The 18,082-nt window shown below is 43.8% G+C and overlaps 1 protein-coding gene across 3 annotated transcripts in view; it reads left to right on the top strand.

Moving 5' to 3' along the window:
• Nucleotides 1–18,082, top strand: part of LOC147122874 (protein transport protein Sec24B-like) — a 132,740-nt gene that overhangs the window by 98,416 nt on the left and 16,242 nt on the right. For all 3 annotated transcript variants that reach the window (XM_085961654.1, XM_085961664.1, XM_085961647.1), the window contains 3 exons: nt 10,984–11,094; nt 13,300–13,475; nt 14,110–14,247. In XM_085961654.1, the coding sequence (XP_085817780.1) occupies nt 10,984–11,094; nt 13,300–13,475; nt 14,110–14,247 (425 nt within the window). The remainder of the gene's footprint in view (nt 1–10,983; nt 11,095–13,299; nt 13,476–14,109; nt 14,248–18,082) is intronic.

The raw sequence follows: 18,082 nt of genomic DNA, 5'->3' as shown, positions 1-18,082 counted from the left end.
TATATATGACCGTCACACTGCAGAATGCTATAACATCCACAGAGAACCAAAATGCAAGCAGATTCTAAGCATCTATCTAATTATTCTAATACTAGTCTGAAGAGACTTTTTGTCTCCAGTTCTAAACACAGTATTATTCGCGTCACAATTTTATCCGCATAACCATATACATTTTTGACACCCCTGATTTCTAACAGTAGTGTAATGATTATGTTACTGCACTAGTAATCCAGAGATCTGGTCTAATAATCCAGAGAACTGGGAGTTCTCAACATTGACTCCGGAGCCCAGGAAGTCTCATGGTTCCCGGTCACGTGTGGACAAGAAAACTTCCTGCTCAATACTGCCTACACACCTCCCTCAGCTGATGAATCACTACTCCTTCATGTTGAACACCACTCGAAGGACACAGAGGGTAGAAAGGGCACAGAATGTACTCGAGGTGGGGGACTTCAATGTCCATCAAGAGTGACTTGGGCTGCGAGACTGGGGTTAATAAGAACATAAGAAATTGGAGCAGGAGTAGGCCATTCGGCCCTTCGAGCCTGTTGCGACATTCAATAAGATCATGGCTGATCTTCTACCTCATCTCCACTTTCCTGCACTATCCCCATATCCCTTGATTCCCTTAATATCCAAAAATCTCTGCCTTGAATATACTCAACAACTGAGCCTCCACAGCCCACTGGGGTACAAAAATCCAAAGATTCACCACCCTCTGAGTGAAGAATTTTCTCCTCACCTCAGTCCTAAATAGCTGACCCCTTATTCTGAGACTGTGACCCCTGGTTCTAGACTCCCCAGCCCGGGGAAACATCCTCCCTGCATCTACCCTGTCGAGCCCTGTAAGAATTTTGTATGTTTCAATGAGATCACCTCTCATTCTTCTAAACTCTAAAGAATATAGGCCTAGTCTGCACAATTTCTCCTCATAGGACAATCGCCCCATTCCAGGAGTTAGTCTGGTGAACCTTCATTGCACTCCCTCCATGGCAAATTTATCCTTCCTTTAGTAAGGAGACCAAAACTGTACACAATGGCCCAGTAATTCCGTTCCAAACGCGTGAGTACGGTCGGGGTACTCGCGCGTCTGGCCGGAGGAAATGCCGGTTTTCAGCATGCACAGCGCATGCAGAGAAAACCGGCATTTCCTGTCCTCTGAACGAAGGGGTTCAGAGGCACAGCACGTGCGACTGCACAGGCAGCGCGTGCGCCGTGAACTTCGTCGATTTCATTCATGGATTCAGTGAGGTTAAGTCCTTACAACTTACACATGAAAAAAGCATGTGTAAAGTTGCTCCAGAGGCTGCGGAGGAAGATATATTTTATCGTGGAGCTTCTGAAAGGCAATATTTTTGTTTGGGAAAGGGAGGAAAGTTATTTTAAGAAATGATGTAAGTTTTAAAGTTTAATTTTTTTTTTTAATGGGTTTTCAGTACTGTAGGTAGAAGGAGCAATTGTGGCTGTGTGAATTGAATTTGCTGTGTTTATTAAATGTGAAAATGACTGTTCTAAAATGAGTAATGTAACATTTCCAACATTTTTAAGAAAGAAACTTTTCATCAGTAATATATTCTTTTAAGTAATTATGTATGTCCGTATATATTCCTTTACGTATATATATATATTCCTTTACTTATGTGTATGAATGTATGTATTTAATTATGATTTTCCAATAAGTTACTTTCTCTGAAAGTCATAATTAAATACATACATTCATACACATAAGTAAAGGAATATATACATACATATACGCAAAGGAATATATACAGACATACATACATAATTACTTAAAAGAATATATTACTGATGAAAAGTTTCTTTCTTAAAAATGTTGGAGTCATTTTCACATTTAATAAACACAGCAAATTCAATTCACATAGCCACAATTGCTCCTTCTACCTACAGTACTGAAAACCCGTTTTTAAAAAACAAAAATAAACTTTAAAACTTACCTCAGCATTTCTTAAAATAACTTTCCTCCCTTTCCCAAACAAAAATATTGCCTTTCAGAAGCTCCACGATAAAATATATCTTCCTCCGCAGCCTCTGGAGCAACTGTACTCATGCTTTTTTCATGTGTAAGTTGTAAGGACTTAACCTCACTGAAAGCATGAATGAAACCGGCGAATTTTACTGCGCACGCGCTGCCTGTGCAGTCGCACGCGTTCTGCCTCTGAACCCCTTCGTTCAGAGGACAGGAAATGCCGGTTTTCCCCGCATGCGCTGTGCATGCTGAAAACCGGCATTTCCTCCGGCCAGACGCGTGAGTACCTCGACCGTACTCGCGCGTTTGGAACGGAATTACTGGGCCAACATTTTACATGTCAATAAAATGAAAAATTTAACAATTGCACGATTTGCCTCCTCACATCTGCGACTGAGGGTCCAAGGAGGTGCATTGCACAAGAGGTCATCGTCGTACGTATCCTCACACTGTTCCCTTTCGGGAACTGTATGAAGTGGTGGAAGGATTTCTGGCCATGTTAACGCTCCTTCCGTGACCATAACCATCTTCATACCAGCCATTAGGGTGGTTAGTCCTATGGCGTGAGGGTTTTACGGGCTCCCACAACCCATCTGAGGGGGGGGGGCCACCCACACCCGCGGACGCAAGTATCCCACTGGATGTCCACCCAGAATTTATAGTTGGAGCTCCGACTCCACTTGCCGGGACTGTCTGGAGCGGGGTTCGAAACCCTACTCCTTCTGGCCCAGCGGCGGGGATGCTTACCGCTACACAAGGCCCACTCCGCGCAAAAGGTGACACCCATACGTTTCCTGCGCCTTTTCCCTCCCCGTGACTGGAGCCCTATGCTGCCACTTGAAAGACCAAGCTATCATCTGTCCTTTTTGCGGCGCCTTTGACTTCTCATTACCAATGATGAGCAGGCGCTGCGTCTCCACCTCGTTGAGGAGATTGCTGAGGTCATCATCAGTTCAATTGTGAGTTCTTTTAATGCCGTGAATTGTGCACATTCCAGCCATTTCACGTTGCTAATTGGATTGGGCCTTTGGCGTAGCGGTAGGATCCCCGCCGCTGGGCCAGACGGGGTAGGGTTTCGAACTCCGCTCCAGACAGTCCCGGCAAGTGGAGTCAGAGCTCCGGCTCTAAATTCTGGGTTGACATCCAGTGGGATATTTGCGTCCGTGGGTGTGGGTGGCCCCCCCTCCTCGTATAGGTTGTGGGAGCCTGTAAAACCCTCCCGCCATAGGACTAACCACCCTAATGGCTGGTTCAAAGATGGTTACGGTCACGGATTGAGCGTTAATCACAGCCATAAATCCTTCCACCACTTCATACAGTTCCCCAAAGGGAACAGTGTGAAGACACGTATGACGACGACGTTGCTAAATAAATAAATGGAATGAAAAAAATTCTTTCAGGGCTTTTAAAAGTCTTTAAATTGCTTTAATTCTGTTTAAAACTACTTCAGATTCTTCAAAATAATGTAAACGTTTTTAAAAGTTTATAAAAGTTACCAAAAGCTTCATAAAAATACCAAAAACCTATTTGAAATGCTGCTCTGCATGTAAAAATGCTTTTCAGCTTGTGAGAAACATTGGGGGCGTGTCCTATTAAACTGAGACCTCAAGGGGCGTGTCTCAGTTGCACAGCGCGCTACAGGCTTCGCGCTGGCTGCACTCCTGGGCGGCATGACGTCAGACGCTGCCCGGGATTCTTCTGTTTCAAAAAGGAATTCCAGGCGTCCCTGGAGGTGAACGGCAGGCGCGTCGGGTAAGTGCAGATCGGGGGCTTGCACACGCGGCAAGCCCCCGACCTGAATTTCTGCCCCAATACTCCAGGTGTGGACTCACCAGGGCCCTATATAATTGCAGTAAGACATCTTTACTCTTATACTCAAATCCTCCTTGTAATAAAGGCCAACATACCGTTTGCTTTTCTAATTGCTTGCTGTACCTTCATGTTAACTTTCAGTGATTCGTGTACAAGGACACCCAGGTCCCTCTGAGCACCATTATTTCCCAATCTCTCTCCATTTAAAAAATACTCTGCTTGTCTATTTTTCCTACCAAAGTGAATAACTTCACATTTCTCCACATTATATTCTGTTTGCCATGTTCTTGCCCACTTGCTCAACCTGTCTATATCCCTTTGCATCCTCCTCACAACTTACATTCCCACCTAGCTTTGTATCATCAGCAAACTTGGATACTGTATATTACATTTGGTCCCTTCATCCAAATCATTGATATAGATTGTAAATAGCTGAGGCCCAAGCACTGATTCTTGTGGTACCCCACTAGTTACAGCCTGCCAACCCAAAAATGATCCGTTTATTCCTAATCTCTGTTTTCTGTCCGTTAACCAATCCTCAATCCATGCTAGTATATTACCCCCAATCCCTAATTTTGTTTAATAACCTCTTGCGTGGCACCTTATCAAATATCTTCTGAAAATCCAAATACACCACATCCACTGGTTCCCCCTTATCTATTCTGCTAGTCAACCTCAAAAAACTCTAAGATTTGTCAAATACGATTTCCCTTTCATAAATCCATGTTGACTCTGCTCAATCCTATTATTACTTTCTAAGTGCCCTGTTACCACGTCCTTAATAATAGATTCTAGCATTTTCCCTACTACTGATGGCGGGGTAACTGGACTATAGGTCCCTGTTTTCTCTCTCCCTCCTTTCTTGCATAGTGGGGTTACATTTGCTACCTTCCAATCCATGGGAACCGTTCCAGAATCTATGGAATTTTGGAAGATGACAACCAATGCACTATCTCTATAACCACCTCTTTTAAAACCCTTGGATGTAGGCCATCAGGTCCAGGAGATTTATCGGCTTTCAGTCCCATTAATTTCTCGAGTACTATTTCCTTACTAATACTGCTTTCTTTCAGTTCCTCATTCTCGCTAGACCCTTGGTTCTCCACTATTTCCAGAATGTTTTTTGTGTTGTCTTCCGTGAAGACAGACACTAAGCATTTGTTAATTTCTCTGCCATTTCCTTATTCCCCAATATAATTTCTTCTGTCTCAGCCTGTAACGGACCCATGTTTACTTTCTCTAATCTTTTCCTTTTTGCATACCTATAGAAGCTTTTACAGTCTGTGTTTATGTCTCTCGCTAGCTTACTCATATTCTATTTCCCGTTTCTTTATCAATTTCTTGGTCCTCCTTTGCTGAATTCTAAAGTCCTACCAATCTTCAGGCTTACTCTTTTTAGCAACATTATAGACCTCTTCCTTTAATCTAATGCTATCTTTAATTTCTCTCGTTAGCCACAGGCGGACCATTTTTCCCGTGGTGCTTTTATTCCTTAAGGGAATGTATATTCGTTGTGAATTATGAATGATTTCTTTAAATGTTTGCCATTGCTTTTCTGCTATCATATCTTTTAATCTAGTTTCCCAAACTACCTTGGCCAACTCGCCTCTCATACCTACGTAGTTTGCTTTGTTCAGATTTAGGACCATAGTTTCGGACTTAACTAAATCACGCTAAAATGCAACATAAAATTCTATCATATTATGATCACTGCTCCCTAGAGGCTCCTTTAATACAAGGTTATTAATTAACCCTGTCTCATTGCACAATACTAGATCTAAAATAGCCAATTCCCTAGTAGGTTCCTTGACATACTGATCTAGAAAACTATCTTGAATGCATTCCATGAACTCTTCCTCTGCACTATTACTACAAATTTGGTTTGCCCAGTTTATATGAAAGTTAAATTCCCCATGATTACCGTATTACCCCTGTTACATACATCTCTAATTTGCTGATTTATACTCTGCCCGACACTACAACTACTGTTAGGGGCCTATAAACTACTCCCACTAGTGTTTTCTGCCTCTTGTTGTTTCATAGCTCCACCCAAACTGATTCTACATTTTGTTTTTCCGAGCCAAGATCCTTTCTCTCTACAACCACGTCTCTGTTGTGGCTATTAAATCAATCTCATTTATTTCTATCTGTGCTATTAAATCATCCATTTTGTTGCGAATGCTTCATGCATTCAGAATATAGTACCTTTAGTTTTAACTTTTTTTTCTATTTTTCCCTGATGTCACTTCAGTCACTAATGCCCTATTACCTTTATTAATCTCTCTGTCCCTTCCTGATCTACTATGCTTATTTTTACCCAGATCACTACTCTGCTCTACAGCCTTGACATTTCTCTTACTGCTTTTGAATTTACCCTTTTCTGAATCCTAACCCCCCCCCCCCCTTCATTATTTTAAAGCCCTATCTACTGCCCTAGCTATTCAATTCGCCAGGACACTGGTCCCACCCGTCCCAATGGAACAGCTCCCTCTTTCCCCAGTACTGATGCCAGTGTCCCATGAATCGAAACCCCTTCCTCCCACACCACTCTTTGAGCCATTCATTTTACACTCTGATCGATCTGTCTGTCCCTATGCCAATTTGCACGTGGCTCAGGTAACAATCCAGAGATTATTACTTTTGTGGTCCTGCGTTTTTAATTTGGCCCCTAGCTGCTCAAACTCCCTGAGCAGTACCTCATTCCTAGTTCTACCTATGTCGTTGGTTCCTACATGGACCATGACCACTGGATCCACCCCCTCCCACTCCAAGTTCTTCTCCAGCCACGACGAGATCCCGGTCGCAGCTGTAGAGAACAGTATCTATGCCCCTGACTATACTGTCCCCTACCACTACAACATTCCTTTTCACTCCGACCCTCCCCCCCCCCCCCCCCCCCCCCAACAAACACTGGAATGGCCTCACGAACCATAGTGCCATGGTCAATTTGCTCATCCACCCTGCAGTCCTTGTTCTTATCCCCACAGGTAGCAAGTAACTCATGCCTGTTGGTCAAAGACAAGGGCTGAGGCTCCTCCATCACTACATCCTGGGTCCCCATACCTTCCTGACTCACAGTCACACCCTCCTGTCCCTGACCATTGACCAACTCTAAAGTACTACTTAACCTAAGGGATGTGACTGCCTCCTGGAACAAAGTGTCCCTCTCCCTGATGCCTCACAATGTCTGCACCTCGTACTCCAGCTCAACAACTCTGAGCCAAAATTCCTTGAGCTGCAGACACTTACCGCAGATGTGGTTGCTCGGGATCTCACTGGCCTCCACAAACTGCCACATGCTGCAGTTACGGCACACCACCTGCCCTGCCATGTCTATCTAACCGTCTTTATTTATTTGATTAGTTAATTTTTTTTAATCAATTATTTTAGTTTTATTACTTAATTGGTTTATTTAGTTTTAGTTACTAATGTAATAAAGTAAAGTTATAGCAGTTTACAGGTGGGCAGAACAGTGGCAAATGGAATTCAATCCAGAGAAGTGTGAGGTAATGCATTTGGGGAGGGCTAACAAGGAAAGGGAATACACATTAAATGGTAGAACACTGATAAGTGTAGAGGAACAAAGGGACCTTGGAGTGCATGTCCACAGATCCCTGAAGGTAGCAGGCCAAGTAGATAAGGTGGTTAAGAAGGCATATGGAATACTTACCTTTATTAGCCGAGGCATAGAATACAAGAGCAGGGAAGTTATGCTACAACTGTATAAAACACTAGTTAGGCCACAGCTAGAGTACTGCGTGCAGTTCTGGTCACCACATTACAGGAAATAATGTGATTGCACTGGAGAGGGTACAGAGGAGATTTATGAGGATGTTGCCTGGACTGGAGAATTTTAGCTACGAGGAAAGATTGGATAGGCTGGGTTTGTTTTCTTTGGAACAGAGGAGGCTGGGGGGAGACCTTATTAAGGTGTATAAAATTATGAGGGGCCTAGGTAGAGTGGACAGGAAGGACCTATTTCTCTTAGCAGAGGAGTCACCAACCAGGGGGCATGGATTTAAATTAATTGGTAGGAGGTTTAGAGGGATTTGAGGGGAAATTTCTTCACCCAGAGGGTGGTTGGGGTCTGGAACTCACTGCCTGAAACGGTGGTAGAGGCAGAAACCTTCACCGCATTTAAAAAGTGCTTGGATGTGCTACGGACCAAGAACTGGAAAGTGGGATTAGATTGGATAGCTCTTTGTTGGCCGGCATGGACACGATGGGTCAAAAAATGGCTTCCTTCCGTGCTATAAATTTCTATGATTCTATACAGTTTCTTAGCTAGCTTAGAGATTTAAAAACTGAAACTCACCAACCAATCACCTACCTGCTGCCGTGATGTTGCTCCTTGATTTTTCTGTTTGAAGGCTCTTTACAGCGCCGCTGCGCTCGCGCTCTTTACGGCGCCGCTGCGCTCGCGCTCTTTACGGCGCCGCTGATCCCGCTCCACTTGCCATTGTGGCAGATGGTGAGAGAACCAACACACAGGAATAATCTAATTGACCACATCCTCACCTATCTACCTGTCATGGATATGTTTGTCCATGACAGTATTAGTAGGAGTGGCCATCACACAGTCCTTGTGGAGACCAAGTCCCATCTTCCCACTGAGGACACAGTCCATTGTGTTGTGTGTAATTACCACTGTGCTAAGTGGGATAGACTGAGAAATCTAGCAGCTCTAAACTGGGCATCTATGAGGCACTGTGGACCATCAGCAGCAGCAGAATTGTGTACCACGACAATCTGTACCCTCATGTTTGGCATATCGCCATCACAATGAAGCCAGTGACAACCCTTCCTCTGTGAAGAGTGTGGAAGAGCATTCCAGGAGCAGCACCAGGCATACCTGAAAATTAGATGCCAACCTAATGAAGGTATAAAGACTACCTGCATACTAGACAACGGAAGCAGCATGCTGTCAACAGAGTTAAGTGATCGCTCAACCAATGGATCAGGTCCAAGCTCTGCAATCCTGTCACATCCAGTTGTGAATGGTAATTGACAATTAAAGCAATAATAGGAGGAACGGATGATCCTTCTCGGTCTCCTACTAAAGTCCCCACCACCACAGATGATGGTCGTCAGTCAATTTGAATCCACTCTTAAGTGGCATCAAAAAACGACTAGGTGCAAAAGACAGCAAAGGCTGCGGGCCCCAAGAATATCCCAGCTGTAGTGCTGAAGACCTGTGAGCCACGTCCCTAGCAAAACTGTTCCTATACTGTTACAGCATGTACTCGGCAATGTGGAAAAAATTGCCCAGGTATGTTCTGTCCACCAAAAGCAGGACAAATACAACACTGCCAGTTACTGCCCTATTCCCAATCTGCAAAGTGATGGAGTGAGTTGTCAACAGTGTTTTCATGCGGCACTTACTCACCAATAACCTGCTCTCCAGTGCTCAGTTTGGGTTCCACCAGGACCACTCCATTCCAGACCTCATTACAGCCTTGGTCCAAACCTTAATTCCGGAAGTGAGGTGAGTGACTGCCCTTGACATGAAGACAGCATTTGACCGAGTGTAGCACCAAGGAGCCCTAGTAAAACTGAAGGCAATGGGAATCAAGGGGGAAACTCCCCAGTGGCTGGAGTCATACCTGGCACAAAGGAAGATGTTTGTGGTTGTTGGAGGCCAATCATCCCAGCTTCAGGACATCGCTGCAGGAGTTTCTCAGGGCAGCACCCTAGTCTCCACTATCTTCAGCTGCTTAATCAATAACCTCCCTTCCATCATAAGGTCATACGTGAGGCTTTTTGCTTTTGATTACACTGTTCCTCAAATCATGGAGCATTCTATGCCTGCATGCAATAAGACCTGGACAACATCCAGGCTTGGACTAATAAGTGGCAAGTAACATTCACACCACACGTGCTAGAGAGTGACCATCTCCAACAAGCGATAACCACCTCCCCATGACATTCAGTGAACATTACGATCGCGGAGTCCACCACCATCAACATTGTGTTCTGATATTTCTGCATACACACCAAGGAAGATAATTCAGAAAATGATAAAGCCTGGCAGGATTTCACAAAGAAAATATTACCAATGTTTTATCATTCTATAATGTTATGTAGGCTTATATATTCATCATGAGAAGTGTCCAAGATTATCAGCTAGCTGCTCAAGTACTTTATTTTTGAATCTTGGGATACTTACCCATTTGTTCACAAAAGTATGGTTAGAATTTTTATTGGTGGTTAATAAAATGAGTGGCAGTCTCCAGGAGTGGTCTATACAAGTGTTCTCTGTTCTATTGACACTTTAATTAGGCATGGTCTTGTAATACATTCTAAACCTGATACCAGTGCAGTTATCAATTTTAAAAAAACATGTTTTTGTTGTATCTTCTTGTAGCAGTCCAACTTGTATTCTCCCCTTATTTTCTGCCTTTTTTTCGGTGTATGTCGATGTAAATATAAATCCATTTGTCTAACCAGCCCCGATAAAGACTGCTTGAAGTTTATTGTGGGTTGCACTTGCAACTTGTTACCACATGATACACAAAGAAGATAAGCAGACCCGAGATCTAAACTGAAATCCTGGCTTTCAGTTCCCCTTTTCTTTGCAAATACCGGAGCTGACTGACAAGTGTATAATGAAGATAAAAAGAGAAAAAAACTGCTGGAAATCTGAAATAGGAACAGAAAATACTAGAAATAGACAGCAGATCCATCAGCAACTGTAAAGAGAAAAGACAGATTAACATTTTGGGTGTAGCCCATCATTTGAACAATAATTTTGAGATTTTGGATGTGAAGTAGTCCACTGCCATCAGATTCTTCAGCTTTGAGGCTGGTTAACACAATTTCAGTTTTTTTTAATTGTTGTAAAACATAATTGTGTTTTAACTGTGAATAGCAGTGCTGCTGATTTATAAAGGAATTTTTCTCCTAGACCTGAAAATCTACTTTTAATAATTCATAAACAAATATAGCTTCTGCATATTTTGTTCCATTGCAAAGTAGCAATGATCAATCCAGGGGATCCCTACTGTTTGGTTTGGCATTTATCAATAAATCCAGGAAATATGGATAAAGATCAGATTTCTGACCATAATTTCCTAAAATATGTATTGTATTTATTTTATTTAACTTCATTGTAATCAGGTGGAACTTGGTTGTTTTTGTAAAATTTTCAAGATTAGTGATGACTTTTTAATTTTTGCTTTTTGCAGGTGAGCGTCGAATTCGAGTGCACACTTTGTGTTTACCTGTTGTGAACTCTGTGGCTGATGTTTATGCAGGAGCAGATGTGCAGGCTATTACTTGCCTTCTAGCTACCATGGGTAAGTGGTTGTTCTAACGTAACTGTATAATGTGATGGGGAAAATCCAGGTAATGAGTGAAGATGCCAGAACACAAGATTCTAGGTTCTCTCTTAACAAAATGTGAACCTGGTTGGTGGTGCTTTGGAGCAGTTTATTGACCACTGAGGTTTGCCCCCTTAATCATTGACGAGCTGAGTTCATCAATATTGGGACATGCTGTGTGGCAACTTTGTACGGAAGGGTAGACATCTTGCAAAGAATAAGACAATACGCAAGTTAGGAAGTCTGGCCGCCTTCTATGCTCATTCACTCTCCAATGGGAGGATCCTATAATAGTGCAGACATTGATGGTGAATTTCTGATGACGTACATCTTCAGGTCAGCCTGGACTCTAGCAGTGCTAAAGTGCTTGTTGACCTGATTATTCAGGAAATTCCTTACTGCCCTGTCGTCTCAGAATCAACAGCAAAAATCTGAAACATTTCCATAGAGTCTGATTCCTTATAGCCTCATTTGTCACAGACTGGATTGATCGCCTGCAAATAGTGGAGCTGTACATAAAACTGGACCCTATTTCTGTTGCGAACATCTGCCACTTTAGTATTCTTGCAAATTGCTAGGATGACAGCTGTGTGCAATTTACTCAACAGTAACATTTAAGTGTTCATGCCGTCAGTTGGGAACCAAGTTCTACCCTGCTTGTCGATGTAACATGCCACAGTGATGACTTCGGTCCATCTTTTGGCAGCTATGTTGTACACCCGTCCTTTAGAATGGGGCCTGCCATACTGCTTGAAACTCAAGTCTGTTGATGTGCTAAGTGTTGTAAGGGGTTTCCCCTTATTTGCTGGGTCCAAGCTTCTTCCAGGTGGAATCACCATCCTGTATGAGGCATTGGTGACCAATATTAGTGCTGATGGGGACTGCAATCACAGCCTGGTAACATATTGGTACTTTAGGGTCAAAGTCCTTTGATCTATAGCAACTTCTGTGGAGAATAAGAGACGGTTCAGTTGTCGTGGTCTTTATGAAAAGTAGGCCTTGTGTCTGATAGTTTTTGGGGATTTTTCTTGATGGAGTGATTGGGGATTTTAATGTTGTAATTTGCTAAATTGCCACTTCTGCCCCTTTGGAAGGTGCCTAAAGTCACACGTTTCAGAGTCTGCTGTCACAGAAAGGTGTCACCAGAGATGGGCACATCATAATAATGCAATGCAGACAGAATGGTAGCATTTTACCTTGATGGAGCTTAAAGTTGATTTTGGACTTGGATACATCCTGTGGAAAACCTGTGTGTCAGTATGTACCATTGAGGTACATGTTGACGACAACAACAACTTGCATTTACATAGTGCCTTTAGCATAGTAAAACGTCCTAAGACGCTTCGTTGGAGCTTGCCACATGAGATATTAGAAAAGTTAGTAGGTTTAAGGAGCGTCTTAAAAGAGGAGAGAGAGGTAGAGAGATGGAGAGGTTTAGGGAGGGAATTCCAGGGCTTAGGGCCAAGGCAGCTGAAAACATGGCTGCCAATGGTGGAGCGAAGAAAATCGAGAATGTGCAAGAGGCCAGAATTGGAGTAGTGCAGAGATCTCGGAGGGGCTGGAGGAGGTTACAGAGATAGGGAGGGGACAAGGCCATAAGGATTTGAAAACCAGGATGAGAATTTTAAAATTGAGACGTTTCCGGACTGAGAGTCAGTGTAGCAATACGAGAACACAGAGGTGATGGGTGAACGGGACTTGGTGCGAGTTAGGATACAGGCAGCAGAGTTTTGGATGAGCTCAAGTATACGGAGGGTGCAAGGTGGGATGCCAGCCAAGAGAGCTTTGGAATAGTCAAGTCTAGAGGTAGCAGACATGGATGAGGGTTTCAGCAGCAGATGAGCTGAGGCAAGGTGTGGACTTTCACTGTAAAATTAACGTAAATTTAATGACCTTCCTCTGCAGTCTTCCTAAAATGAGAAGAATTGGGGAATAATTTCTGTTCAAAGTACTTCCACCTCTGGTTTTTAAAAAATATATAAAACTATACCATGCCAATTATAAAATATGATTAATTATCTGGCAATACTGAGACCTGTTTTTTAGGTCGCTTGTACTCTTCACAGTGACATCACTTATTTTCATTCCCCTTTAAGCATTTGGAGATATTGGATGTCACTGACAATAATGTAGCTTCATTATTTCTGTGCCTCAATCTGTAACTTATTATTTGCTCCTTAGCTGTTGATCGATCTGTTTCCTCAAGTCTGTCTGATGCCAGAGATGCCTTGGTAAACGCTGTGGTAGATTCCTTATCAGCATATCGTTCCACTGTTTCTAACCTCCAACAGTCTGTATTAGTGGCTCCAAACTCCCTCAGGCTGTTCGCCCTTTATATTCTGGCTCTTCTGAAACAGGTACATTTAAATAGTAATGACTATCACCTGATGCATAATGGCTGATGCTGTATTTATATAGATGGGGCATATTCAGAATACGCCTGGATGATCTATAGATTTGTTCCTTCTAGCAGGAGGATTCGCGTGGTTAAGGGTTAGAAACCAGTATAATGCACATTGGTTCAGTTAACAATATTATGTTTAGAAAATGCATAACTTGGTGGCTTGTTCAGGACAGTTGCAGCATGTCAAGCCATTAACAATGGCTTTCTGCCCTACTGGTTTTAAATACTGTGCAAAATGCTCCAGAGCATTTATCATTGCTAATGGCCATGACTGTTCCCTTAGATGCCTGTTGTTACTTCATGGCTCCAGCGTTCTCTTAAAAATTTTTTTTTAAGAGTCTTCTTAAGAGTGCTACTGCCCTATTCAAGGTCACTGAGAGCAACCACTCTGGACTCCTAGACCACGTGCTGTGCGACAGGCTCCGTGTACCAAGCTAATGGGAGTACTGGCCAACAATAAGGACATTGTGAACAGTTTGCACACTTTCACTTTTCAAGTTTGTAAATTTTTCTGAGCCAGAAGTTATGGTAATTATTAATTTGTAGAGCTCAACTAATAATATCTTGTATAATCCTTGTTTTTACAGCAAGCATTCAGAACTGGCACCAGCACTCGATTGGATGAGCGGGTGTTTGCCATGTGTGAGATGAAGACGCAGCCATTAGTTCATCTGATGCTTATGATTCACCCCAACTTATACAGAATAGACAATCTCTCTGATGAGGTTAGCAAAATAGCATTACAAAACATTTTCACCTTAAAATTAATTGTTGATTTTTAAAAATCCTTAAAAAATCTAAGACTTTGAGACCTGGTATAGATGGCAGGTGGTGAACCATTCCATAAGAGGAAGATTTTTTTTTTTTTTTTTTTTAATTATCCCCTTGACTCAGTGGTAGGACGGTCACCTACTAATTTCCTCAGTATGCTTTCCAGCCATGGGCAAAGTAAACAGTGGCCTTGAGGTGAAAATAAAATTTGACAGATACTTCCATATTTTGCTTAATTAGTGGAACATGGTCATTTAATCTGTAACATAGATTCATGCAAAGGCCAGACTGATGAGGTAAAATTCTACACTTGAATGACAAATAAGGGCCTGAAATTAAGACGAAAACTACATTTGGACACAGTCAGTCTAGTTCCTAGAAAGCACAACTTGAATCTATTCCTGCTCAGAGAGGGGTTGGGGATAGTTAGCATAAGAAACAGAAATGTCCTACTCTTACAATAATAAGGTACCTTGTTGGGCAATGTAAAGGGAGCTTTACCCCTCATCTAACCTATGCTGTGCCTGATTGGGAGAGATCACATGTGTGTTCAAAAGAGCCGGGTAAAGAGGATACTAAGCATCCAGAAATAAAAAGGGCCTACTACTTCCTTTGTGGCCCCTGAGTGATTTGTGTACCTGCCATAAATGTGGAGTTCTTATTTAAGTGGCGGCAACTCTTGTGATTATGATCATGTAGAGCAGGGGTTCTCGACCTTTTTGCTTCTAAGGCACCCCGCCTGTGTTATAAAAATTCCACGCACCCCCTGTAACACAAAACAACAACTTGTATTCATATCGCACCTTTAGCATAGAAAAATGTCCCAAGGCGCTTCCTTCACAGGAGTATACACTGAGCCACATAAGGCAATATTAGGGCAGATGACCAAAGAGGTAGGTTTTAAGGAGCGTCCAGAAAGTTATGCAGGCGGAGAGGTTTAGGGAGAGAATTCTAGAGTGCAGGGCCTTGACAGCTGAAGACATGGCCACCAATGGTTGAGCGATTAAAATCGGGGATGCTCAAGAGGCCAGAATTGGAGGAGCACAGATATCTCAGGGCGGAGCAGGATGGGGTTGTAGGGCTAGAGGAGATTACAGAGGTAGGGAGGGGCGAGGCCATGGAGGGATTTGAAAACTTATATAATTAAACATATAGGCCTAGAAATTCAGTTAAGGCCCGCCAGCAGGCTAACGCCCAAAAGTTAGCGCTGCGCGCGGAGCCAGGTGCGCCCGCCAGATATTCGGCTTTTGCGCCCCAAGTCGGAACCGGGCGCTATTCCAGGGTGTGCCCGCCCCCGCTTGGGGCGCTGAAACTGAATTTCTGCGCTGTAGGCCCCACTGCGCCACCCGCTGCGGAGCGGCAGGCTGCGGTACTGCAGGCCTCCTCCTCTTAAGGGGGAGGTGCCTGCAACAGCGAGATCGCCGCTGGATTGTGCCGGCAAATGAGCCCGGCACCACGGAGAAGTGCCGAGCTCGCGGAAAGCAGCCGGCAATGCCGCGGGGGGGGTGGCGGTGGAGGAGGCCGGGGAAGGAGGTGCGGGCAGGCGGCCGCCGAAAAAGCGGCCGGCCGCACCTCCACCTTAAAGCGCCCCAGTAGCGCAGCAGTACGGCCCCGTTTTTCAATCGCTGTTTGCGGCCGCTGCAGAAGAGGCGGCCGCAACTAAATATGGGGTTTGGGCCGGAAGCGGGGCGGAACCGGGGCACTGCGCACACCGATGACGTCATCGGTGTCGGCGCAGCGCTACCGACTACCGCCGCCATTACCGCAGCGCTGAATATCAGCGCACCCTCTTACACTGGCGCAGAAACCCTATTTGGGCGGTAACTGGGCGCAAAGCCCACTGAATTTCTAGGCCATAAACTTTAGGGATTAGTGATAGATGTTAGGACTATGGTTAGAGTGTTAGTTAGGGGTTGGCGCTGGGGGTTACGTAAGTGTTTCTGGTTAAGATTTTACATTTACGGGTTAGGGATTGGGGTTACAGTTAAGCTGTTAGGTTTAGGGTTGGGAATACCAAGGCTGGGAGAGGCACTCTGAAAGGTATGAGGAACTGGCCCTGACCATTCACCATTTCTCCCTCATTTACAGGCACTCCTTGACCAGTCACTGTTTCTCCTTCATTTACAGACACTCCCTGACCTGTCACTTTTCTTCTTCATTTACAGACGCTCCCTGAGACTTCCCAGCACTTGCTGTTGCTCCCGGAGTTTGGCGCTTACACTGCGCTTTCCGGCCAGTTTGAACCCGGGAACTGGTCTATCCCCCGCCCCCCCCCCCCCCCCCCCCCCAGGGTTTATTAACCCGCTCCCTCCAGACCTCTTACCTGCTGCGTCTCTGCTATCCAGCATCGCCTGCGCATGCTCAGCTCACACTGCCTGGGTAATTGATGTGAGCTCCAGACAAATAGAAAGAAGGGCTGGAGGACCAAGCAGGTCCTCCAACCAAGCGGAATGTGTGAGGGGCAGGATGTTGTATAGAATCTAGTTATTTTTGGCGGACCCCTTAAAAGCTCTAGGGGACTGCGGACCCCCGGTTAAGAACCCCTGATGTAGAGGACTGACCAGAGACTATATCTCTCTGATATTATAGTCAGCCACCTTTGTTATAGGATTAGCTGTCCAGTTTACTATTCTGTCTACTTTTACTGGAGGCATATTGAGTACAAGTGTGAAAGACGAGTTTTCTCTGTAGCCTACCAAACAGGACTTGCAGTACCCCATCACTGGTGAATATTGGTTAATGCGGTTTTCTTGAGCACTCCCACTCTTCTACCATGAGGTGATAAAAATTGGGTGTAGAGGGATTTAATGCCCTCAAAATATTGGCCCAGAAATTCGTGTCGGGGGCTTCTATGTAAGACCTACACTTACATAGCGCGCCGACAGTTGAGGCCTGGGCCTGCGTGGATTTCCTGTCTGTGGCCCAGTCCAGCTCCATCAATTTTATAAAGTGATCCAGCGGCATACTTAGTGCGATGCGTCGGCTGGGATCACGTGAGCACTGGGCAACCAATCGGAGGAGGGAAAAGTCCATTCATGAGTTTGACACAAGAACTGTCAAACTCATGAAAACTCCGGGCGCCCAAAACAGTACATAACCTTGAAATAAATTTTTTAAAAACATCACACTATTTAAATCAACTATAAATAACATTAAATAACCATTTTAAACAATAATTTAAATTTTTGAAAAAAATAATTTTATAAAAATTCGGAGCTAAAATTACACTTACCTTACTGTAAAGTATTTAAAAATAATAAGCCTGTGGAAAAAATGTTCCAATTTTAATTAATTGACCACTTACCTTTTAAAATGAAGTCCTTACGTCTGCTTTTTTTAATGTGTAAAAAGTGGAGGCCTTCACGCACGGGCAAACCTGTTTTTAAAAAAAAAAAGGAAGTTCAACGCGCACGCGCTGCCTCATACATCGCACGCGTTTCACCTCTTAACCCCTGCTTTCAGGGGACCGGAAGTGCCGTTTTCCCGCGCATGCAAGAAACCGGCACTTCCATCGGTTCCACGCGTGAGTACTCTGTGCTTACTCACGCGTTGGGACCTGAATTACTGGGCCATTAAGTGTTATAGCTGTCCAGTCTGTTTTAAGGGCATTCATGATAAAGAAGCATTTTACTTAATGTTGTGGGTCAGCAGGGAATGAATGAATTAGAAAAATGTTGTATATCTCCCACTTTTTTTTTTAAAAAGGAAAATTAAAGTAATCTTTTTCCTTTTTTCCTATATAAATTATGCACATTTTGTGTCACGACTGGCTTGATAAAGCTTGTTCAT

This window comes from Somniosus microcephalus, chromosome 2, assembly GCF_052327205.1.
Source record: "Somniosus microcephalus isolate GS21.2 chromosome 2, FLI_Smic_1.0, whole genome shotgun sequence".
NCBI lineage: Eukaryota > Metazoa > Chordata > Chondrichthyes > Squaliformes > Somniosidae > Somniosus > Somniosus microcephalus.
Note: the sequence above shows the minus strand (reverse complement) of the source record. Positions and strands in the feature narration are given on the sequence as shown.